The 24562-nt window shown below is 39.4% G+C and overlaps 1 protein-coding gene across 1 annotated transcript in view; it reads right to left on the bottom strand.

The window, feature by feature from the left end:
• Positions 1–4007: 4007 nt before the first annotated feature.
• Positions 4008–24562, bottom strand: part of LGR4 (leucine-rich repeat containing G protein-coupled receptor 4) — a 23845-nt gene continuing 3290 nt past the window's right edge. The window contains exons 2-16 of the mRNA XM_010292596.1: positions 20593–20749; positions 19404–19619; positions 18669–18740; positions 16788–16856; positions 16123–16194; positions 15965–16036; positions 15224–15292; positions 14725–14796; positions 13046–13111; positions 11885–11956; positions 10907–10978; positions 10476–10601; positions 8967–9088; positions 8264–8338; positions 4008–5331 (exon numbers count right to left, since the gene is read on the bottom strand). Of these exons, the coding sequence (XP_010290898.1) occupies positions 4055–5331; positions 8264–8338; positions 8967–9088; positions 10476–10601; positions 10907–10978; positions 11885–11956; positions 13046–13111; positions 14725–14796; positions 15224–15292; positions 15965–16036; positions 16123–16194; positions 16788–16856; positions 18669–18740; positions 19404–19619; positions 20593–20749 (2609 nt within the window). The 3' untranslated portion in view covers positions 4008–4054. The remainder of the gene's footprint in view (positions 5332–8263; positions 8339–8966; positions 9089–10475; positions 10602–10906; positions 10979–11884; positions 11957–13045; positions 13112–14724; positions 14797–15223; positions 15293–15964; positions 16037–16122; positions 16195–16787; positions 16857–18668; positions 18741–19403; positions 19620–20592; positions 20750–24562) is intronic.

Here is a 24562-nt window from a genome sequence, read left to right as displayed (position 1 = left end):
TAGTTTATGCTTCTGCATGAAGTCTTTCTCTCTTTTAAAGCTTCAGTTATTAACCGATTTAATTGTTCATTTTCAGGCTGCAATTTTCAAAAGACCCTTACAGGTTATACTTTTGTTACCAGAAACCAGCGAGACACTTCATATTTTGTTACCCTCAAATCTAAATAATTTCCTTACAGTAAATGCCACACTGACCATTAACTAGTATTTCTTAGGTAAAACCTAAATTATGATATTTTATAGTAGTGTAGTGCCATGAATACAACATATGTAAAGCATCCACTCACCCTCCAAGTTCTTACAGTATACAACAGTAAAGAAAACAGTAATTTGAGGTATTATCCCATTTCACATTTAATTCATTTCCTTATTTACTGAATCATCTTCAACTGAACGCTAGTGCTAATACTAAATCAGTCAGATTCTACTGTACAATATGTGAAAGGTAATATTTAAAAAAATCTCGTTAAAAATAAACTTATTATGCTAGCAGTAAAAGATCAAAAGCATCTATGTAATTAAAAACTATTAAATTGAGAGTGCATATGAAATAAGCTCTGCATTGTGCTTTTAATTAAAAATATTACCCTGTAAATTAAAACTGAAGGCTTACAAATAGTAATGAAGGTCAAAAGTACTATTGGAGAAAAGTGTCTTTGTATAACTTTGAAATTTCTGATTAAACACAGGAAATTCTGCTGGAAAGAAACAAAAAAGGGCAAAAGGGATCTAGACCAAAAGGTTGCTATGTAGATGCATTATTTTTGCAAGAGAATAAAAAGGCTCCATTTCAAATTACGAGATCTCGCCAACATACTGCCACAGAGCAGGCCAAGAGCTGTCTGTAAGAAATTACTCTTAATGGAGGGAAAGGTAGGGAATACCTTAGCAACAAAGTCGGCAATTTTATTTGTGACTCTCCCCCTGCAGAAAGCTGCTTCCTCACAACAGCAGAAGACAAGGAAAGCAAACAAACAAAATGTTCTCCTTGCCCTAAGTTTTCCTCTATTTTAAGTCAACAGCAAATTATTTTTGCCTGCTAAATCCAGTGTTGAAGCACAGTACCAGTTACTTAGCGGCATTTAGAAGCAGGGTATGTGACACCATCACTGTTAAGAGCAACAAGCAGTTTCAGCTAGCTTTAGACTCTAGGAAATCAGAGGATTTATTTCCTGCGGACATCCTAGAAGAGTATAACTTGTGAAGTTTCAGTTGTTTGAGTATCAAAACTGAAATTAGGAAGCTCCGCCTAGCAACAGAGGTAACGAAAAAACCACACACACATTACTAACACAGCACAGCTTTAAGGCAAGTTGTCCCCACATATTTGATACCGCTTTTGGAGTGGGGAGGAGAGGGCGTGATTTTTCAGCAGATGGCTTTCCTATTGCAGCTGTGAACATCTGAACATTATGCCCTGCTACCGAGGCCAGCTTGTCCAGCAAAGACATGACAAAGGAGGCATTAAGTACCTGGTGGCTGGATCTCTCCGGGTTCTCCCTACATGATCGTCCATCGGTGTCGGGCACGTGGTGATGTTGAGACAGGCAAGTTTTGCAGCTTCTGTATGGGTTGATATGAATAGCCAGTGGCTGTATTCTTTCACCTCTATCAGCAGATACAACTTGCCTGTGTTGGAAGATGGTGGGCTAACTGCATTAAAATTAACCATTAGCATAACTGTAGCTTCAAGAACACACTGATGTATAAATTAAATACCATAACTCCAAATGGATCGCATCTGACCATTTTAATAGCATTTCAGTGAAGACTCATTTGGAGAACAGAAGAAGAGAGAAATCCTTACTCAAGAACGCTGTCTGAAATTGATAGTTGGGATTTCCATCCCTACTGGTTATGAAATGGCATCTGACATTTACTGTCCTTTCAGAGAACTATTCTTGTTAGAAGTATTCTCGTTACCTGTGACTGGCTGGCCAACAGAGGGAGTGTGGAACAGACTGGGACTCTTACAAAAGCACGGCTAAAAAAAAACCCCACATCACTCTGCACGGAAATAGTACCAAAACCAAAATCATCATCTATGATTTTCCAAGCCATGCTAAAAACATTTCCACTCAAATACAATACATAATAATATCTTTATTAAAGAGATTGTTTCATAAGAGAGCAAACACTTCTCTGAAGGTTTTAACCTTTTGCATGCCAAGAGTCAGCATTAGTCAGAGATTGTAAATCCACTTGTAAATTGGCAAATTTCTTACGTTGCTGGCATTCTTTCCCGAAACCGTCACATGTAGTGCAGAGCAGATGACACATTATTTATGCTCAGTAATTTTACAGGTGCACCATTTTCAGCCTTAACTTTTGAAAAAGAGATAAATAACTATCAATATTCATGTACCCTTTATTTGCTTTCAGTGTAACATTCCATGCTAATTGCAGATGTAATATTCATGAGTGTAAATATAAGAATTAACAACTCTGGGTTGTTTTTCTTCTCTTTTGTTTTTACATGTCAATATTTTGGCTTACAAAATTAACAGCATACAGTAAATAATCCTCCCATACTTTGTACAAACTACATGATTTTGATATACAAGGATTCTGTTTTTATTACAGTGACAATATACAACCATGTCTATTTACAATGCAAAAAGTATATAAACCACATTTTAAACATTCTGCTACTGGCAGCCACTATTGTTTAGGAGGTAGCTTTAATTAACAAAATGAACTGAAGCCACATTTCCCATCATGTGTTCTATCAAATAATTTACAATACAAAGATAAAAATTCATTGTATGAACAGTATATACAGTTTAATTCTCAAAACAGCAATCTAGCTTTAAATCTTAACGAGAATGTCTCCAGAGTAACTGGGATGGCAGTGGATTTGCTCATGATTTAGCGTATTGTTCAAGAAACATACATAATTACTTAATCATGCATTTGTAACTTTATATCGATCAGGTTTTAAACTAAATATAGATAAATGGATCACTGGTTGTACTTAAATCATTTGGGTCTCAGGACTCTAATGGTTTAAAAATAATGCACTGATTTACATGAAAATCAGTGACTTTGCACAGTGTACTTCACTCTCAGTAAAATAATTGACAAAATGCTTTTCTTTTATTGCAAAATTGCTTTCTGTTTTCCCTCCATTTGCTAAAATCTCAGTCTATTCATAGGTATTACTGGGGTGCTGTAACATTCAACAGGCTGCAGCATAGTAGCCAGTCTTTCTGCAAAGACACGAGCGGCATACATCAACAGCACTGCTGACACCCCCCCGATGCATCGATATTCCTTCCAACAGTGTGACCCAACTGCATAATACTGAGGAAAGTTGCATCATCACCAGAAAAATGTGTTCAACCCAATTATTCCAGACAGCTGTTAACATGCTTATTTCATAGTCTACAGATACTGTGGATTACAAGGGTTTTAATTTTGTAACAAAACCTTTTCTGAAAATTGAACCTTGGCTTGAAACACAAAACAAACATGGTATTCCTATATTGCTGTCACAGTTATGTATGGGAGAATTAATCCCTTTTTTGGCCCTGCAGTAAAATTCATCCTGAGATTCAATGCTGAATACACTATACAAAGCTAGCAAGAGAGTTTTTTGCTTAATTATAGAAAAAGTCACATTTAAAAATAATTTCTTTAATATTAAACAGCTGTCCTTTATATTGTGCTTTGGCAGGGAAAAAAAAAAAAAAAGGGAAAAAAATCAACAGAACTTACCTTGCCAACAGCAGAAGCAAAGTACAACTGGAGTACAATGTGGAAACACACCATTAGCATGTAAAAAACTGTATCAAAGAAACCACTATTGTGTGGAAAGAGTAAAAATATTGGGTAACAAGTTTGGCTTACCAATTATTTACAGTCAGGGCAATTGATTTATTTGTTCAATTATTTTTTAAATGTATGGCTCAAGAAATTACTGCCTGCTTCCCTTCTTTACAAATGACACTAAACGATGACTATGAAAGTGCTTCCTGCTCGAAAGGTCAAAACAGGCAACAGTCTACGAAGCATTATACCTCTTTCTCAGAACAGCTGATGGCAAAAAGCCTTTTCAGTCTTTAATTCTCGGTATGTTGTAGGCGTAACGAACCAAAGGGAATCCTCGGCTTTGGTAGAAACACGCACGGCCGCAGGCCTGCACTTGGTCTGAGCTGTCCGACACGAAGGAGTCGTCCTCGTCCGCATAGTCGGAGTGGGCTGACTGGGTGCCGCAGTCCGACCAGTAGCCATCCGGTCTTTGGCAAGGCACCACTGCCAGCGCGGGGCAGCTGTGTGATTTTATTAAATGTTTACAGGGCACGGGCTTGGATAAAAGGAGCGATTCGCAACATTCACACACGGCAATGTTACCCTGCAAATGGGTGTACATGCCACAGTCGTAGTAAAAATCCTGCGTCACGCAGCCCCCTTGAGCATTGACAGCAATTGCTACCGCTCCGTTCTTCCTGGTCATATGGCGCCTGAGCAACTTCCAGTCTTCCTTGAACTTTGGGTTGAAGAATACGTACAGAACTGGATTCAGGCAAGCAGGCAATGGGAAAAATATCAAAGTAACAGACTTCATGATTTCAGGGCTGATAGAAATCGCAGTGATCAACGGTGCAAATGAGAAAAAAGCAACAGGGCAGAAAAAGATGCAGTTCGTGAAGATTAGCCAAGCCACATGCTTAATCATGCTGGATTGCGAGTTTTCGGAGAGGTCCTCTTTTTCCAAGTTGCAATACAGTTTAGTGTAGATAACAGCCATTAGCAAAAATGCTAATGAATTCAGGAGCACTAACGTTACTGTGAAACCTAACGAAGGTGTTTCTCCAGTGGGGAAGGGCAAGCAAAGGGGTGATGCCGAGTAGTCCGCTTTATAAAAAAGTGGTAAGCATCCTGCTACCACAGCACACAGGAAAGCAAAAACTGCTGCAATCTGAAATTGTTTTTGGCGATTGCTTTTCCCCTTTTTCATGATCTCCTTCGCAGAGAAGCTCCGTTCAACAGCTGCCAACATCAGGAAAAAAATGGCACTTTCTGACGAAAAGACTGCAAGAAACCCAGCAACTCTGCAACCACTGCCAGTCTCCCACCATATGCCAAATTCAGCAAATCTCCCCCAAGAGACAGCATCCAAGAAAGTTAAAACACCAGTATAGACTCCCATAAATAAGTTAGAGACAGAAATCAGGCCTACAAACAGTTTGGAAGATGGCAATGGAGTACAGGATGCAAATACTGTTAACATGACAAGCAGGTTGAAGAACAAAGCAACCAAAAAAATAAACCAGACAGTAAGTCGAATCATCCAGCTGCCCAATAAATATTCACAAGGCTTAAAAGCACCTAGAAGAAAAAAAACAAAAAACAAAACAGGGACAACCAATTTAGGAAAAAAAATTGTGCCTTAATAAGAAAGCTTTTTAAAAGATATTACAAGAGCACTCCTCATTAATTCATGAATAGAGTACACAGCTGAACTGCTAAATAGGTCAGTTGCAAGTAAACTATTCTGCTGAAGCTATTTACTAATTAATTATGCCTGAAATAGTAATTACTGCAATGAATGGTCACTTGAGAATACTTTGTAAAAACAAACTAGCTAAACAAACTTAATTACCTTTTAGCTACTCAAAATAGCTTTTATTAGTGCCACCCAAATATTTTCTTTAGATTTCATACTTCATAAAAAAATTTGGTAACAAAATAAAAGCAAATGTTCATAACCAACTTGTAAGGGGAAAGAAGTTTTTTAGAAGTAACATGTTCTCTCAAAAAAAGATTCACAAACATGCCTTCTTGAGTAACTTTTGGTCACAAGGAAACATCTGTAAAACAGCCGACAAATTCAATTTAATCAGCTTTAATAGGGACAGGAGTTCACCACAAGCCCTCTCCCCCACCCTCGTCACTGAAAAGCACTGTGAGCTTGGAAAGTCATATGGGGAAAACGATTTTTTTCTTCTTTCACCACTTAAAAAAAGCTTAAATAATAAAAAACATCCAACAAGCAAAATAACATGAGGCAAGACAAGGAAAAAAGGTCACTACTACTGCTTACCCTTCTAATCCTCCTAATTGCTATTTATTCCATAGGGAAATCCTACTGATTTTTAAGAAACAATTAGGAGAGTTTAACCTCTCCTACATCCCCATTAGGCACTGCTAATTGTCCAAAGCACAATAGCTGGGGATCTCTCCCTGCAGTCGGGCACTCTGGGAGCTGAAGGCAGAGCAGAAAAATGCCAAACTGTGCTGCCACCTCGGGCTGAAGCTTCTGAGCCGGATTCAGCCCGTGACTCCCGGCTCTGCACAGCTCATGCCCTCCCTTTAGGCAGGTGAAAGGCAAGTACAACCCATCCCTAATGTGGGCTGGAACAGCACCTGTGCAGAACGATTAAATGTCAGTGCAAAAATCCCCCAAGGCCTAAAGCAACTTCCAGAAATTACTGAACTGACAAGTCAAAAAAGAATCTTTTTGTTTGTTTAAATGAGCAAGCTTCATTTCTGGGCAAGAAATAATGATGCCAGCTGGATTGTCAGACCAGTAAAATCAGCAGTAGCATCCTTTTTTTTTTTTTTTTTTTTGGCGGGTGTCTTCAGTAAGACATCCTCACCAGAATAATTATTTTTACAGTACATTCACATGACACAGCAACACTTGCTAAGCTAAACCTTAAAATAAAATAAGGTAAACCTTAAAAATAAAAACAACTTCCTACTTGGGAAATCTAAAAACATCAATGCTGTGCTTCCAAAATCAATTTGAAGTCTGTTTTCTAGTAGCTGTACAGTGAGAGAGATCTTTAGACAAACAACAACACTCACCACAAGCTTCTGTTTTTCTCCCAAGGTCTAACTATCCTTAGAGTTAGAAGTTACCCTCCTCTCTCACTAATACTCCCAGCCTAATGGGGGAAATTCATGCTCAGAAAGATGAGTTTCACGGCTTTCAGTGCTGTGCTACTGGAGTGCCACCGTTCAGCAACCCATTCCTGCCATGAGGCAAAGCGGAAAGTGGATCTACGAGATGAGCAATGACTCAGAACTAACATGGTGGGTGGAGTGTCCTACTTATGACTAGATGACAGCATGGCATAGAAGACAAGTTGTTAGTATGGGAGGGACTGGTGAAAAACAAGGCAAATTGTGAACTTGTAAAACAAGCTCTTCATTCCTTTTAGAGCTACAGCATCTCTGGCATGGGCAAAAAGAGAGAACTAAAGGCTTTAAAGGTTTAACCCATGTAACACACCATCTGAATTCTCATTCTGTGAGCAGGAGACCAAAAGCAAATAAGCAGCATTGGACAAATTAATTCTCAAGTAATGTACAGTTACATTAATAATATATTTGACTTTTTGACCACAACTTTTTTTTGTCTGTGATATTCTATATACTAAAGCTGGAGTTAGCCTAAAAGATGAAGAGCGAACGTATTTTCATAATGGATGTAAAATACCAGTTTAGGAGAAGAGAATGAAAGAAGACTTGGAAAACCCCTGTTCCTCCAGAAGTAGCTTCATTGGAAGCATTCTGTTCACTCCATCTATGTGTTCCTGTTTAGGCAAACAGGAGGGTACAAGATGTATAGAAGGAATCCTCTGGAGAGCCTGTAGCAAAGGCAAGGAAGTAGGAGGCACCACAGCAAGCGCTTTAGAGTGGAACCGTGTGTGGAAGTTCACAGTACGAGGAAGATAAAGCAGAAGGGCAGCAATGAAGCTGCCTAGAATGAAAATAGTTGTTTGCAAGATCAAAGTCTTTCAACACTCCTGGACTGTTCAAGCCTGCATTGGAGTAGTTCTGCTATGCCGATAAGACTACTCATAGAACAACTATCTATAGCAGTTTAAGATGCTACTGCCTGATCCAGCTACTTGTAACAGCTCTCTGCTGTCAATTAAAGCACAGTTTGACTTCTCACTGCTAAGTATTCATACAGTCTGCTCCACAGACATCTCTTTGGCAAGAGTAACACAGAATTAGGGGACAGTGCATTAAGCACAGCAAGCTCCAAACAACAGTATTACAGTCTTGTATGTTCTGCTTATGCTTACTTCTCCAATATAGAGCTGTGTATCTAAAGCTGAGGAAAATCTTTGTGATTGCTCATCCAAAACAACACTGACATCAAATGAAGTTTCATCCAAGCATTGTAGAATTTAGTATTTGGTGTGCAGAATGACAAGGAATGAAACATGTAATCCTGCAGACAGCTATTTGAACTTTCACCATGCCTCAAGTTCACAATGTGGCTAAAGCACATTATAAGATTTACCTGTTGCTGGTGTACAATGAATAATAGTCTGTCCCAGTTCCTCATTTTCATCACTTCTTAGAACATCTGTATCAGCTATATCCAAGTAAAAATGAAAAACAGGTTAGTTGTAGGAAGAAAAAAAAAAAAGTGAAATGCAGTGAAGCTGCCTACGATGGAAGTAGTCCTTTGAAAGATCAAAGACCTAACACTTCACCGATGTTCAAGTCTTTAACGAGCTGTTGTGGTTTCCCACATAAGGTCAAACACTCGGTGCGGAAATCACTGCAGCAGTCTGAGTTACTAGTGCTTGTCCCAGCTAAGAACAAGGCTTTATAACAAAGCAGCAATGTCTTCCATCACTGGGGAAAGATCTATGGGCCTTGAAGTAGACAGTAGAAGGACAAGTGCTTTCTGAACAGGAAGGCGAAAATACTGAGAACTGTAAAACTTTTCGTTCTGGCAGAAAATGACAGAAACGATACTGGGAATTTAGAATTTTTTTTTTTTTTTTTTTTTTTTTTAACGGGCACGTCTTACACATTTAGAAAGAACACGGCACTGCCTATCTGTAAGCAGCTGGTAAACACTTTTAGAGACAGCTTTTGTTTCCCTATAAAGATTTACATTTTCCATATTTCCTTATTCAAAGGCAACATACACTGTTATTTAGTCTAGTCTGGCCCAAAATAATAGTGCCAGTTTAGTACAATGAAACACTTACCCTTCTCACGATCCATCAAGGCACCTTGATCTTGGTGACTGGAATCTTCAGCATTAGAATTTAAATAAGAATCACAACCCCAAAATGCACAGCACTGGTAAGCATATGGTACAGAGAGTGACCTGAAATACAGGCAGAACAACAAAGAGTGTTACTCATTGTAACCTAAGTTAAGATTACCATCTATTAAAAATATTTAAGTGGTACACTTCCGTGCTGAAAACTGAAGCTTCTTTTTGTCACAGTCGCTAATAATAAACTATTTCAAATTGGATCAGTTGTAACCATTTCTGATGAACTTTTGCCCTGAGATAAAGGACAGGTGATGCATCCAAGTCTTGCCTACTGCAAAGAGTACGAAGAAAATTCTGTGACGTTTAGCTCCCTTTACTACTCATTCTACTCCATACACAAAAAAAATTCTGATCAGTGTTTGTGGCACTGCTGTACAAGTTAAACTGAAAACTAATTCAGGAAGTTAATTAAAGAACAACTGTTTTCTAAGAAAGTTAATTCCCAGATGACCACAATGTTAAAAATGTATCTTTCCTTCTCACTCTTCATTTTGTGGTCCAGAAATAAGGTATTTTTTTTCCTATTGTCTTTTTGGATATTTGACAGAAATGGTGCATACTATTAATCCTGGTAGAGAAGAAGTACAGCTGCATACAGAATTTTAAAAAGACCATATAGACAATGAAGATAGTAGCAGAACAGAAGCTAATTTTTCTCACTCAAGGCTACAGTATCAACTATCTGCAATATTGTTCCTGAATTCTGTTCTTGTAAATACTTTGGAGGAACACCAGTCTAAAGGATCTCACAATGCCTTAGTTCTCAAACACAGATCAAAACTGAAATACCAATCTGCTGTTTCCATGGGACTGCTGAGGCCTGACACGGATTCCTTTGCTGGCTTTAGACCAATTAACAATATCTTCACCTCCATTTTTGCCATCAGACAGTATGGGAAACAATTTCTAACTGCTTCCTGAGAATTGAAATATTAATGTGCAGAAAGATCTTTGAAAATGCAAAGCAGTTAATGACTGTCTGATCTACCTCCCACTGGAATCAGTAACAGGTTTCCATTTGAATGATTACTGTTATTCCTATCGTTTGCCTCCAAGAATAAACAGCATATGTATAAAGCGTGGTGATTATGGAATCAGACACCTGCGTGTCTGCTCCAGTTTTCCACACTCTGAAAGACAGATGTGCTCAGTTCAATAGCAAATGGAATCCACCCAAACCACTACTCCAAAGCAGATGATATCTACCTGAAAAGTGGTGGAGGAAAAATACAAAAGGTTCCAAGACAATTGTCTGCAAATGGCTTCTATACCAGAAGAGTCAGATGCCCTTTTATATATGCCAGCATGAAGGCTCTACAGGACTCAGCACATAGCTTGTCATGAGTATTGTCTAGACTGGCTTCATTTATTGTCATGTTGCTCATGTTGCTGTGAAAATAAGCAAAGCAATCCATAGTGTTATTCACCAACGTACCGGAGCTTGGCAAAGTTCTTCGCTGCCAAAGCTTCTTTCAACTCAGAATTGCCTGCAAGTTTAAGCTGGTTCAGTCCACTCAATCCTTCAGTAGGAACTGAAGTGAGTTCGTTGAAACTTAGGTCTCTGAAATGTGAATATTAAGACAGTGTTACAACAAAGTAAGTCTGAAGATCCTATAGCATACACTTCATTGGAGTAGGAAGGCTTTTTAAGTCTCACACTGAGGCAGTGGTCTAGCAAATGCCTGCCAGTGCAGCAGGCGCTTTTAAAAAAGTCTTCCCTGAATACATTCAAGCTAGGGAGAAGTTTTGTGATCCACAGAGATGAAACATACAATGGGCACATGCCAGCTTTAAGCTAAAAATATTTACACTCTCAGCAGTTTAATGGTGGAGAGAGGAGGTTGCTGCACAGAATAGCCTACTTACAGGTTAACGATAGCTCCAACAGTGATGAAAGCTTCCTTGTGGATCTGATGGATCCGATTTCTACTGAGGTCGCTGCAATGAATGCCAAATGAGATTATCTTAGCAGTTTCATCAGAACTTTGTACATGATGCTTTTGACAGAAAAGCCGAACAACGCTCCCATTTCCCTTCCCTCCCCAGTCATCCAGGTGCAGTAGCAGCCAAATCCCTTGGTAAGGCAACTGTATCCTGCTTTACCTCGTCCCCAAAGTAGAATCCATCTCCCATTCCTACCCCTTTCCCTTCCTTCTTGGCGCTAGCAGCTCAGCCTGCGCTCCCAAGGCAGAGGTTGGCTCTGGCACCAATTCCCAGGCTGAGGGTGCCAGGAGGACCCCTTCAGTGACAACCGCACCTGCAGCAGCGCACGTCAGCAGGGATGGGGAAGGCAACAGAAGAACAAGTAGAAGGGCACCCACTTTGTTGGATTTCAAAATCCAGATCCAGCTCCTTCTGGACCACAGTATTACGACATCCCTTTTAAAACAGCTGTCAATTTGTGGATTTTTTTTCTGATAATTTCAGTGTTCCTATATAATCTTCATATAGCTAGAGGTATAAGGGGAGGGGATAATTTCGTTTACTGGTCAGCTCCTTCTGAGGAAAACAGATAGGATCTCTCCAATAAGTACTATATAATGGAATAATATGGTAATAATGTAACGCAAATTAGTGAACTACCAAAAAAAAAAATTCCTCTTTTTTTATCTCCATATATATAAATATCTTTATGGGCTAGAAAAACAAAATGGAGAATAGAAAGAACGGGACAAAAACCGGCTGCTGCTAGTATCTCTTGTACGTTGTTTGCTTCACCTCAGGATCCAGCATACCTGGCCTTTTGCCATCAATCAGATTTGTAACACCAAACCCCGACATCTGTTTACACGGGAACCAAAAACACTATCTTGTTTTACTCTGTATGCAGCTATGTGCACTTACAGGATACGAAGGGACGACAGTCCTTGAAAGGTATCCTCTGTGATTTCATGGATTTGATTATGTTGCAAGGAACTGCAAAGTGAAGAAGTACAAAGAGAACTTCATTGGCTAACTGGGCTGACTTCAAATCAAAAGATAGCTTGGTGCCTGCTAATACATAGATTTAGCCTTACCAACAGCAAGATTTCTCCCATTTCCCCTTGTAGGCAAACTCTTTAAATATTTCACATTAGCCATGTTAACACAACCATGAAGCTCTTCCGTGGCACCTCTGCCCAATCCCAATTTACAACTCATTTAATTTAGAAGAGACTGTTAAGTGCAGACTGAATTATTTCCAAGCAACAAGTAACACTTCATGAACTTTGAAGAGTCACACTGAGATTTAAAACAAATCTACTTCATTCTGCAGGGAATCAATCTTTAGGCATATTCTAACCCTCGGTGCACTTTCATTTCTCAAAATATGGATTTATAAAAGGAAAACATTGAGAAACGTTTCAAGAGCTTCAATGGGCAAATTATACTTATGGTTCACTAGCTCACTTTACAATGAACCATGTGTACAACGAGCCAAATGATGTCAAGAGTATAACAGCAAAGGTCTGTGAAAAGTCTATTGGCCCCACTCTGGCTAAGGGGAAAGAAACTCGAGTGCAGTAGAGGTAGAAGGAGAAGTAAGAACATACACATGCGGAAGAATTGTGTAGGGTCTGGAAATAAAGCTTAAGAAGCTTTAAAGCAATGAAGTAAGGAAAAGCAAGGATGGGTTTTCAATGTGTCTTACAGGGACTAGAGGAAAAAACACTTTACACGAGCATAGGCTGATGGCTGGAGGGAACTGAAGAAGAGTGGAAGAGATAAGAGGCAGGAAGGAAAACACATAAACACTCATTCCATTTATGCATATAGCAATACTACTATGAAACGCAGGATTAAGGTGTCCTTCATTCTTTTTTGTGCAGTAAGAACAATTAGCTAATTGAGGAAAACACAAGTGGCCGAATTCTCTGTCCAGCACACTCCTCACAACATGGTCATGTTACCTCTCTGGCCTTAATCTTAGAATTGTACTTGTGATCAAACATGAAGCAAAAAAGTTTCTAGAGATCTGGACCCAGCATACTAAGGAGGCAATAAACAACACATATTTCTACTTACAGTTCTTCCAAGGAGTGACAGCCCTTAAAACTTGGCAGATCCTTTATATTGTTATAAGACAAGTCCCTTCAAAATAGAAAATGCGAGAAAGGTGCCTTAGTTCAACTCCCTTCTACTCAAAACATCTCATCACTTGTAACCATTAAATGGATAGACAGAAAAATCTTCCTGTTAGTAACATTCTGGGGAAAAACTAAGGGCAGTTTAGAGAAAATCATGAAGGGAATCACATGTATGATCTCACCACAGTCATCCTAACTAGCCCCACTATGCACTCCGACTATATACACCCAGAGATGTAGAAAGACATAACTGCTACATCAAGCTTGCAACAGTCATGAGACAGCAGAAATAAAGCTGTCTATAGAACTCTATAAAATGTTGATTCATTGCCTTACATTCACTCTATTCATGTAACCTTTTTAAAAGCTACATTTCCATCTCTCTCCCCCTTTTTGCCTCTGAATTCAGTGAACAATTTTATTTTTTAATTTTCCTGAAATATTCAACCAGTGACAAAGTGAGCAGCATTAAAAAAATTTCATCCCAGAACTCTCTTATTTGACAAACTTTAACAACTGAAACTAGTGCTATGTAATTGAAAAGTAATGGAGAAACAGGCTGTGCCTTTGTAGTGGCTTCAACATCTCATGAGATCCCTCCCAACCAGTATTTTTTATTCTATATTCTATTTCTATGTATATTCTATATTCCATTTCACTGCTTTCAGCTCTGCATCTGGATATCCCCAAACTATACTGCACAAATTTCCTGAATTCTGAGAGTTGTAATCTAGAAAGGTTTACTAATAATCTGCTTTTTTAGAATAAACTGGGTAGAGGGTATGCGATGCAGGAATTTGGTGCAGATTTTGATTTAGTGTGCTTGTACCTCCCTAAGCAGAGCTGGGAAAGTTAAGAATTTTCTGTGTAACTATGAAGCAAAAAAGGGGACTAGAAGCTTGCAAACAATCTTTGAAGTTCTGTTCAAAAGATAAACTGCCTCAAAATAAATCCTACCTCATCATTTTTCCCCTAGTTTTTCTTCTGTAAAACAGAACATGTTTTTCTCCTCCATTTTTCAGCACTTGCTTTTGTTCCAAATTTTCCTACATGTATCCTTTGTAAACATGGCTTTGCCTCTTCCCCCCAGTGGCTTCATTTTCCAGTTTGTTTTTTTGCATTTTTTAACACATCCTTACTGCTTCTTCTGTCTTGCCTTTGTATTACTATCCTCTTCCTAATCCTCACCTCCATTTCTCTTGGCTTCTGATGCTCTCTTCCTGTGTTCCCAAACACAAAAAGTCAAAGCACTATTACTAAACTCTTCCTTAACCTCCAAATGTAGACAACTACTGTTGTGTTAAGAATGAATGGTCGCAGACTGAATTTGAAGATGCAAAGACTCTTCTGCAGCACCACTTTACACACCTTTTAGAAAACAGGAAAGAAATACAGTGCATCCCTGTAAAGGGGACCCTGTCTCAGGAATACAAGGCATTACATCATCTCTGCCATGAGTCTTATTTGAAGAATCAAGAAACCAGAATCAGATTTCCAACTTTGATAGAACTACTAGGATGAGCAATTCTACACAATACTCTTGCTTTAATTTAGCTTTAAATTTCTTTTAAAACATTCTGATGCAGATAAAAGTAGGAGCACAATGCGTATACTTACAAAGTTCGTAGCACCTTTTGCTCTTGGCATAAATTAACAGGAATACTGTTTATCTTGGTCCCTGTTAGAGTTCTGTGGGGGGGAAAAAAACCCACACTATATATAAATGTTTGCATTGCTGATGGTAGATGGCATAACAAGCATATGTAAGAGCAGAATAAGGATGGTGTCTCAGCTATCAGAGTGCTAGATTCATCCACCAAACATTTTTGGTTGGTTGGTTGGTTTTTTGGAAGAGGCCAACTTTTCTGTTTTTCAGTTGGGGGGCGGGGGGGGGAGAGTAGTATCACTGGCCTTTTCATAGGCTGTCGTCAGCGTACCCTATTTAAAAAAGAGGCACCCAGGTATCACAGTAAGGAAAGCTATGTAATTGCTTAACTTTTGACAGGAAGAGAACATACATCCAGTTGCTCTCCAGATCTACTAATCAAATTTCAATAACTCCACATGAGGCAAAACCAAGAAATTATTGGAAATTATTTCTGTAGAATATACTTACAAACTCTCCAGATTAACAGTTCCTGTCAAATTAGGAAACCACTGCACCATGCTGGCACCCCGGATGACCCTAAAAAAAAACCCCATGAAAATAAGCTGTCTTATGCAAAGAATTGTGACATTCAATCCTGCTCTCAGGTGGATATTTTCACTAACATTCTAACACCCTTATTGCTTTTGTTTAAATTTTACATGTAAAGATAGTCTTTTCAGCTTCTTATACTAGTAATCTGCTTAATAAATTACTCCTCCATTAGCAAACAACTGGAATTCAGTAAGCTGGAAAGAGTCGTATCAATACATGTATGAAAAGGGCATAAACTCGTAAGTAGTTTGTAGTTCAAAGTTTGAAGTCTCACTCCATTTTGCTTTCTCGTCACCCCCAGAACTGATATCTTTTGAGAGCATGCATGCAGTAACCTGCAAAACATTCTCACAATGTACATCCCTGTTCAAAAACCACCTAGGACATATTGCAGTTTGTAAGAACCTGAGCATGTGGCCTGAGGTTATGTGTCTTATGTAAGGTAATGAAGATTTTAAAAAAAAAAAAAAAGTTGTTGAACGTATTTACTAGAGCTTCTTCAGAAACTGGATATTCCCAACAGTAACAATGCTTATTAAAGCTTACTGCAAAAAAAATTGTAAAGTAAGAGGCAGTCAGAAAATTCAGTTATTTTGAGTTCTTAGCCACAACATTTCATATCTATTTACTGTACTATGTACTTGAGAGGATACTTACAGGGAATGCAGATCTGAAAGATTCTGAAATGCTGAGTTCCCCACAAAAGACAAAGGATTATCATACAAATGTCTGGAAAATGAAAAACATGTTTCAATCGCTGTTCTTACAGTCACTGTCTGCTAAAGACTAAAAATAGATGCATGAAAATTACTTACATCGTTCTTAGAAGGGGGTTTCCTGCAAATGCACCATCAGGAATTATGGAAATGTAGTTACTGTGAAATCCCCTAAAGATATTAGCAAAGAAGAAAACCAACATTTAAAAATATACTGCCAGTAGATTCAACCAATAGTCATTTTCTTCACACCTACTCAATTCCCAATCCTGCCAAAAATAGGATTGCACTTAAATAGAAGTATGTCAAAATACAGGAATAACTTTGAAGGCATGATTTCTGTCTACTGCACATCACCTAAACCGAAAATACTTATTTTGCAAGGAACTACTCTGTCCAAAACATTATCCTATGCTTTCTCTTTTCTTCCTCCCCTCTTAAGGAGGGCACAAGGAAAACATGTGTGATCAGTGAATACTTAATTCTGCTACTGGAGGCCAAAACTAGCTCATGATTAAGATCTATGCTAATCGTTCTCCTGAATAAATTGCTTGCTTATATAACTCCAAAATCATTTTCAATAGGTTCCCTCTCTAGCTGATGATTATTTTTTCCTTTAATTATAGCATCACTTAGCATAACTTAATCTGATCTAGGTTGCTGCATAATGAGACAACCATTTCTAAACCTGGGAGTTTCTTTTCTTTCTTCATTTATGGAAAGGAAAAGAAAACTGGTAAAAAGGGAGAATAAGTTATACTCACAACTCCTTTAGACTTGGGAGTGCTTTTATGGCTTCAGGAAACTCCACCATGTTGTTATAATTTAAATCCCTAGAAGAAACAAAGCAGGAAGATTATAAAGTTCTCAATAGTGATCTTGAATCGTTAAAATAATTTCTAGTTAACACAATTCAATGAAAGTAAAAAGTTTTCAGAACATCTTTAACTAGGCCATAGAATTACTTGATTTTTAACTTAGATTTAGTCTTCTGATGCTTTACATGCTTTATAACCAGCTAATACAGCTTAGGTAAGATATTTAATACTATCCACAGGATTATTCACAGTAAGTCAAATGATATTTCCTTACAACAAAGCTCAGTATTTTTCAACACCTCACAGATTCTTCAACAGAATTTACATGGGAATGAACTAAGATTTCAAAGTTAAAAAAAACCCAAACTAACTAGATAAAAATTACTACTTTTTATTAGCTTATTTGAAGAAAACTTTTCTTTCAGGTTTTATAAAATAAACAGTAAATAAGCCACTAGGTAATAGCAGACCTTGTAGCAAAACCAATTATAAATATTGAACAGAAGCAGAGAGAAATCTCATCACACTGAATCAGTACACACCAGTGATAGGCAGCTGTTGAAATCTCAGTTAACCTGTTATCGTGCTAGCAGTAATGTCAGGACCTGCTACTGTCTTTTTTCTGCAAAAGGGACTCCTTATGAGAAGGAAGAACATTTTGAGAGTCTTACCTCAGCTATGCATATTTATATAGCATCTAATTGTTACTTAATTGAGGTTCTAAGAGAATGACAAGATAGCTGCAGCCAGCAGCATTCCTGGACTCCTTCAAACTCCACATGTTAACAGAGGTTGTCACTGGCTTTAACATGTCCCTTGCCCTCCTTCATTTGTTTTATTCATTTAGCATTCTCTTAAGCGTAACAAAATGCACTGGTGAAGGAGATACCACTTATTAGACATTCACTGAGCGAGCTAAGGGAACTGGGGAGCGTAACCAAAGAGGACAAAAGTCGTTCCTTGCCAAGCCAAGGAGGCACTCTGGAGGTCGAGGAGTACTGTGGAGCTAGGATCCAGCTACTGCGGACACCCGCATCTGGAGGGATACGAACTGTCAGCACGGACGACAGACATGGGGCGAGGGGAAAGTAATGCTTCCAGCCCCCATCCTCTGTTTCTGTCCGAGGGAACATAAGGCTCCCTGTTTCACATGAACCAGTGCGTCATCTTAGTATTGGCCAGTATCTGAAGTGGACTCAGGTCAATCTCTTGTGTGAGAGGTTGGGAACCAGGAGCTGGGCTGTTTTCTACCAGCCTGCAGAAGATCGGTTCAGGAGCTGCGGGCACACACGAGCAACAGTCTCCTTGGCAGGCAGCGGTGCCCATATGGTGAGGGAGGAGCAGTGAGAAACAGCCCACTGGGGCCCTCTGAGTGACCTCCTATCATCACACACAACAGTTTTGGCAGCGTATTTTAAATATGCTTAATCCTACAGTAAATCTGAGAAATGAATTATTTGTCCCTTATCACCTACAGGGCCACTCAAATGCTGCTGATACACCCACCTGACTCAGTGGAGTGCTATGCAAAGATACGCCAGCTGGATCAGGGCTAGGAACTTTACAGCCACATCATCCAGTGTTTCCATTTCACCCAGGCTAATATTTACCTGCTTTTCAACATTGTTAATTAGTTTTGGTGGAGCACTGCACTGATACTAGCCTTCAGTTCCGAAACCTGAGCTGGACCTAAGTGTTGGTGGTATGTTTTGTGCTGTGCACACATGCCTTATCTGCAAAATCTTCACCATACAAGCAAGATAACCTTGATCAAGATGGGAATGAGACAAACACTTAACAACTAATTAGTTTAAGAACCATACTTACAAGGTTTCAAGGTTGTCTAATCCATCAAAACAGTGTTTTCCTATAGTTTTTATTTTATTATTATGAAGATGTCTAAAAAAACCAAAACAAGTATGAAAAGAAGTGAATGATTTCAAGTAAGTTAACAAATAACAGATATTTCTATGAAATCAACACAGATAAATGGTTTAGAAAAAACATTGCAGGGTGTGGATCATGCAGAAGAATGTCTCACTTCCACACACAAATGTTTCATCCTCATATGGGAACAGAACAGATTGCCCACAGTCAAAAAAACCTATTTTAAACCTTTATTCACTACCCAGAAGAGTGATAGAAAATATAATTTAAACATACAAATTAAACTAATCTTTCGTATTCACCCTTGGAAATATTTTAGACTACACAGAAACAGCTCTGCGGCAGATAGTATTTTCTTCTTTTAGTATCTCTGAAAGCAGTTCTCTGACAACCATTGGTTTGAAAGATTTGTTACTAAAATGAGATGTCAGGAAAATATACACCAATCTCACTACCCATAGCCCATCTGACTTTCTGTTTAGCAGAGTCTTTAGCAAGCCTTCAGCAGGTTGTCTAGTATACATGGTATCCTCTCATATTGGCAGTATAGGCTGTTATTTGACAACTGAGATAAAAAATAGTAAAATACCATTTTCAGCGCCATCCTAGATTAATCAAAACCGTAACTGTGGAGAGAATCAAAGTGATTTATGAAATACAGTTACAAATACTCACAGAACAACGAGACTTGAAAGGTTTGTAAATGCATAGTCAGGAATGTGCGTTATTTTGTTAAGAGCCAGCGTTAACGCCTGCAGAGAGGGGAGATTGCTGAGCGGATAGATGGGAACTTCTGTCAAGCTGTTGTCATCCAACCAAAGGTGACGCAACTGCACCAGACCCTCAAAACTGTCTTCTGGTATGGCAGTTATATGGTTAGCATCTAAACGCCTACAATAAAACAGAAAGAATTCACACAGTAAACGCACAAACTACAGGTAAGTGGAAATACCAATTAAAGTCCCATTACACATGAATGCTTTACTGAAGTAATATCGGAAAGTTTGAAGGTTTACTGAATGATACAGGAACACCTTTTCAAGGCAAATGAAGAGCCCATAAAAGAAAGCTTCACAAGAAACAACTTCTCGGACATTTTTAATAAAACATTTTAACAAATTCATACACTTATAATCACCCTGAAGTGAACTGCTAACTATATAGACACCTCTCCTCCCAAACCCCCCAACTGCTAATATTGGAATAAGTCTTTAAAACAGTACCTTGATATTGTACCAAAGATTGCAGAGACATTTACTCATTTGAACTGATTATCCCTATAGCTACGTTGTCGATAGCAACTCTACTTTTATACACTTTGTTATCTGGCACTGCTCTACCCATGAAGCTACTACTTTGGAGAACAGGACTCTGAAAAGCAGTTTTTAAATGAAGTCAGTTATGAATTATCCTGGCAAATAAAACACTGTGTCATCAACTAAAACTGAGCAATTTCCTTCACTCTTGCACCTGATCCCTTCTAACATGCTCCACAAAATAAATGCGAAATAGCACATTGGCACCGTTGACTATTGTACATTACTGGATTTGCTGTCGCACTTTTTCCCCAAAGGAACTCTGATCACAAACACCATCAGGAGTAACATACGTGGAAAACGACTTGGCTATTTTTCACAAAGAAAGGCAAACCACGTGCGACAATTACTTCTGCTACAGTTACCAGCTCACCTCTGCTACGGGGTTTCATCACTTCTTCAGGTTTCAAAGCATCAAAAACAAAGAACTCCACACCTGGAAACCTAGGAGGCTAAAATGCACATCCCTTGCTCCAACTCCAGATGTGAAGCCGTTATGATGGGAGACGCAGGTGTTAGTCAGACCTTATCCATGACAACTGTCAAACCTGGTAACTGCAGCTCCTTGGCTGATGGCTTTGACAGTGACAACAGAAACTCTCGTGCAAAATGACATGTGCTTTTTCCTCATGCAATCCGCTCTCAACCAGTTTGGTTTTTCACCTTCCTGCACTAGCAGCTTAGTTACTTGGATAGCATCACTGGCTACCAGGGCAGGCAAAGAGCACAGACGGGAACTGGTTCAAGTTTCTCTACGCTATATCATGTAACCAGATGCACTGGGGATGGAACTGGAAAAGCACCCACACTAAAAGCTTCAGCTGGGATTTACGCAGACAGAAGCCCTAGGAAAGGGCAGCAGCAACGCATGACCCAGGAAGCAACACAACATTAATAAAGGCATTTTTCTTCCTAACGTGATGAGAGGAAAGGTCAGCGTTGATAGCCCACAAGATGAAAAAAAATGGACTGTAACAGACCCAAGCCAGCGTAGGGCTGAGAGCAACAGGCAATGTTTGACTGTCCTCTGACTTAGACACTGTATTCCCTAGGTCAGCACACAGCTGAACCACGGTGACTTTTGCTGCAAAAATGGAAGAAAACACCTTGCATAACTGCTTTGAAATGAGTGGTGTACCAGCCATGGTCTGTATGCTGCTGTCTGGGGAGACAAAACATGTAGTTGGTTCTCCATTAGCATCGATGTTCATTACGATACAAATCAGCACAGGTTTTGAGTTCCATTAAGCATTCACTGCGTTTCTAAAGCCATGATCAGACATGCTCTTGAAAGCCTAGCTGCGTTAGTTTAAGCAGTCATTGCCTCCAGCCACTCATCCTGTCCCTCTCTGGGCTGGCAGAGTGGACGAAGTGAATGCACTACATTTGTCCCCAGGCACAGTCATGACAGCTTAAATAGTAGTGAAAGTGATTCTGGACCCCAACACTTAAAGGATGTGCTGGATTCAAAGCAGAAGACAAGCTTGATCAAGAATTAATGCACTTAATCTATTTCTGTGAAAGTGTTGTTGTGATGTATATGGTTCAAATATTTCAAATTATTAGGGGAAAAAAAGTCAGCAGCTTGATTTTTGTGTAATAAGAAGTCAAGAAATGCATCAAATTAAGTGATAAATACATCAATATAAGTAGGAACTTACAAAACTGTCTGCAAAGGCTCTCTCTTACGAGGAGTGAGGTGCCAGTAGCTCTAAAGCTGTACATCAAAGAGTTAATTCCTACAATTCATATACTGGCATCCCCTTATCATTTGCCCCATGGTCTGACAGGTGTGTACGCTATTCTGTTTGAATGCTTTTAGGCTGCACTGAGACTGGAACGTTTCAGAGAAATTAAATGTCTGATGATAATAAAGAAAAAAAAATGAAGGGGGGGAAAGCCTGCGGCTCTGCTTCAGAAAAAAAAAAAAACACAACTCCAGAAATTACCTGTCTTTCTTCTCTCTCCTAGATTCACACACCTCCCTGAAGATCAAAAGAATTATTTTCCAGTGGAATAAACATATCCGAGTCTTCTCTTCAACTAATTTCTCCCCGCGCCTCCCCTTTTTTTTAAGCGAAGCAGCATACTTGAGAGGCAGGCCCCAGTCCTTGTGACTACTTGTCTATGCCTATGTTTGTACGTTCACTGTGCTCCTTGCTAAATTCCATTTACTCAAGTAGACTTTGAAAAACAAAAACACACAACGAAGCCCCAAGCCCTGCTCCTCCTCTCCCACAGTTAAAGCAGATGATGACCAGAGGAAGGACGGGTACACGCAGTGAGGGAGTCGAGCTCTCCGACAGGGCAACCAAAGAGGGTCATGGAGATGATGAGGGTCACTTCATCCCTAGCTTGCTTTGCCAAGACCTCCATCCCCCAGCACAGATGGATCAAGTATCCAAGTAATTGATGGCTCTCCACAACCATGCAGTCTGCCATGTTAATCTTTCTCCTGTCCACAGCAGTAAAACTGAGGGGGGAAAGAAGAACACCACCCACTGTTGTCATTGAGCACGGCGGTTTGGAAGGTGACAGAGGATGCTCTTCTGGCTCTCTATCACTTCTCTGCAAACATTTGGCATCATCTTAACAAATGCAATGTCTGAATAGAACTGAAAGTAATTAGCAATGCCAAATCATAAAGCCAAAGTCAAGCAAAAAGACAGATATCTTGCTGTGATTATTTCTCTCATTCCCCATTTATATAGTGACTTCCTGATCTCCCAAGTCTGAAGATCACTGTGCTAGCCCAAGGTTTTCCCAGAGGCCAATAGATATATCTATAAAATAGTTGAAAATGGTTTGCCCAGAGTTTTCATTGATCTGCATTTACAGTTTTAAAGGGAAAAACCTGTGATTTACAAATGTTATAGGAACAAGCACAGCATCAAAGAACCAAAGTGGGTATTGTTATAATTACACAAAAAATATTTATTCGTGCTGGATGTCTCTTATTACTTGTCATACATCAAGACTCATTTTTAACTGTCAGCCATTTTTGTCTCATCCACATTTTTTGTGTTCCTTCATGCCTCTTACTGTAAGCCTGATGTGCCACAGTTATTTCTTTCCCCCCCCCCTTTCAAACAGTCAAAGCTTATCCACATTACGTTCAATGCACAAAACACAGCTGAAATGCATCTATTTAATGTGAAATGCACTTAATAGAGTACTTTGTGAAATGACTGAAAAGCAAACCTAAAATATTTGACAACTTCCACAAAATATAACAAGGACGGACCACACCTTTTCTTTACAATGGGATAAGGGAGTATTCACTAGCTCCCATAACTAGCAAAGTACAAGGAATATTCTTCACTTGGACTGAACTTTTACAAAGACTGTCCTTTTCCACTGAAGTGTTAAAGATAAGCCTGTGTTCTTTAAATTAGAGTTTGCAGCATGTACTTAAATTCCTTAATCTTTCAGAAGCGACTCCAATTCCAGCTTCCCTATAGGCATTGGCTTGTGAGAGACCTTTACTTTTAGTCTATAAATTCAGAGTTCACTTGCGGAGCAGTCATCTTCACTTTTATTACCTGTCAGGTTCCCTCCTCACACAAAACTCCAACTCCACAAGAAGAAAGAGCAGAAAGATGATAGAAACCCTTATATTCAGCAGCTCTTATATCAGTATTTGACATATTGTTAAAACAAGTAGAGAACATAGGCGCTTAAAGGTCTTCAAACAATTAACTCGGCTTTAAGGAAACTAGTACTATATCCTACCTCCCTTCAAATAAATAAAAGTTCCAAAGTCTACCACACACGTATATGATTTTTTGATATTTACATAGTAATATAAATGCACACAAAATTACCATTCTGACTCCAGTATATGTCAAATATTTACAAATCTCAGGCCAGGCTCATCAGGAGTACACTAGTGTATGGAGAGCAGACACCTGGGAGGTGGGACAGCACGGCATCCAGCTTTTTTAATACATTACAGTGGAGGGGGAAAGGCAGGAAAAACACATTGATAAATTTAGTCATTTCTGGAGCATTGAGAGCTTAAAAAAAAAAAATCAAAAAAAAAAATCACCAAACTCCTCAGTGTTTCCTCGGGATGTCCCAGGAGCCAGCCTTCTCCTCCCCTGGTCTCAGAAGTGTCCCTGCACCACACCAAACTGCGGCAGAAACTGCCGTGCCAGACACTTGCACAAAAGCAGGCGTTTGCCAATGGAGCGGACACAGGAGCACTGTTCCTGTGCACAGCATCTACTCACAGTGTTAAAAAGGCTAAAAGAAAAAGGTACCGATGGCCCCGTTCTGGCTGGCCAGCAGCACCACTTAGAGCAGGCACCCTACAGCCTGCACCCCTCGTGGGTAGCGCTGGGGAGGCTTCCCAGACCACGCTCGCACACCTCCTCCGGCTGCCCAGCCCCTCTGGTGCTGCTTCTCTGGTTTATTCTTCTCCCATCCTCCGGAAGACACCAGGTGCTAGGCAGTCAGGGTTCCTGCCCGCCGGACCGGGGGGAGGCAAGGCAGAGCATCCCTCGGCCGCGCGGGCAG

The sequence above is a fragment of the Phaethon lepturus genome, unplaced genomic scaffold (genome assembly GCF_000687285.1).
Source record: "Phaethon lepturus isolate BGI_N335 unplaced genomic scaffold, ASM68728v1 scaffold11238, whole genome shotgun sequence".
Classification (NCBI taxonomy): domain Eukaryota; kingdom Metazoa; phylum Chordata; class Aves; order Phaethontiformes; family Phaethontidae; genus Phaethon; species Phaethon lepturus.
Note: the sequence above shows the minus strand (reverse complement) of the source record. Positions and strands in the feature narration are given on the sequence as shown.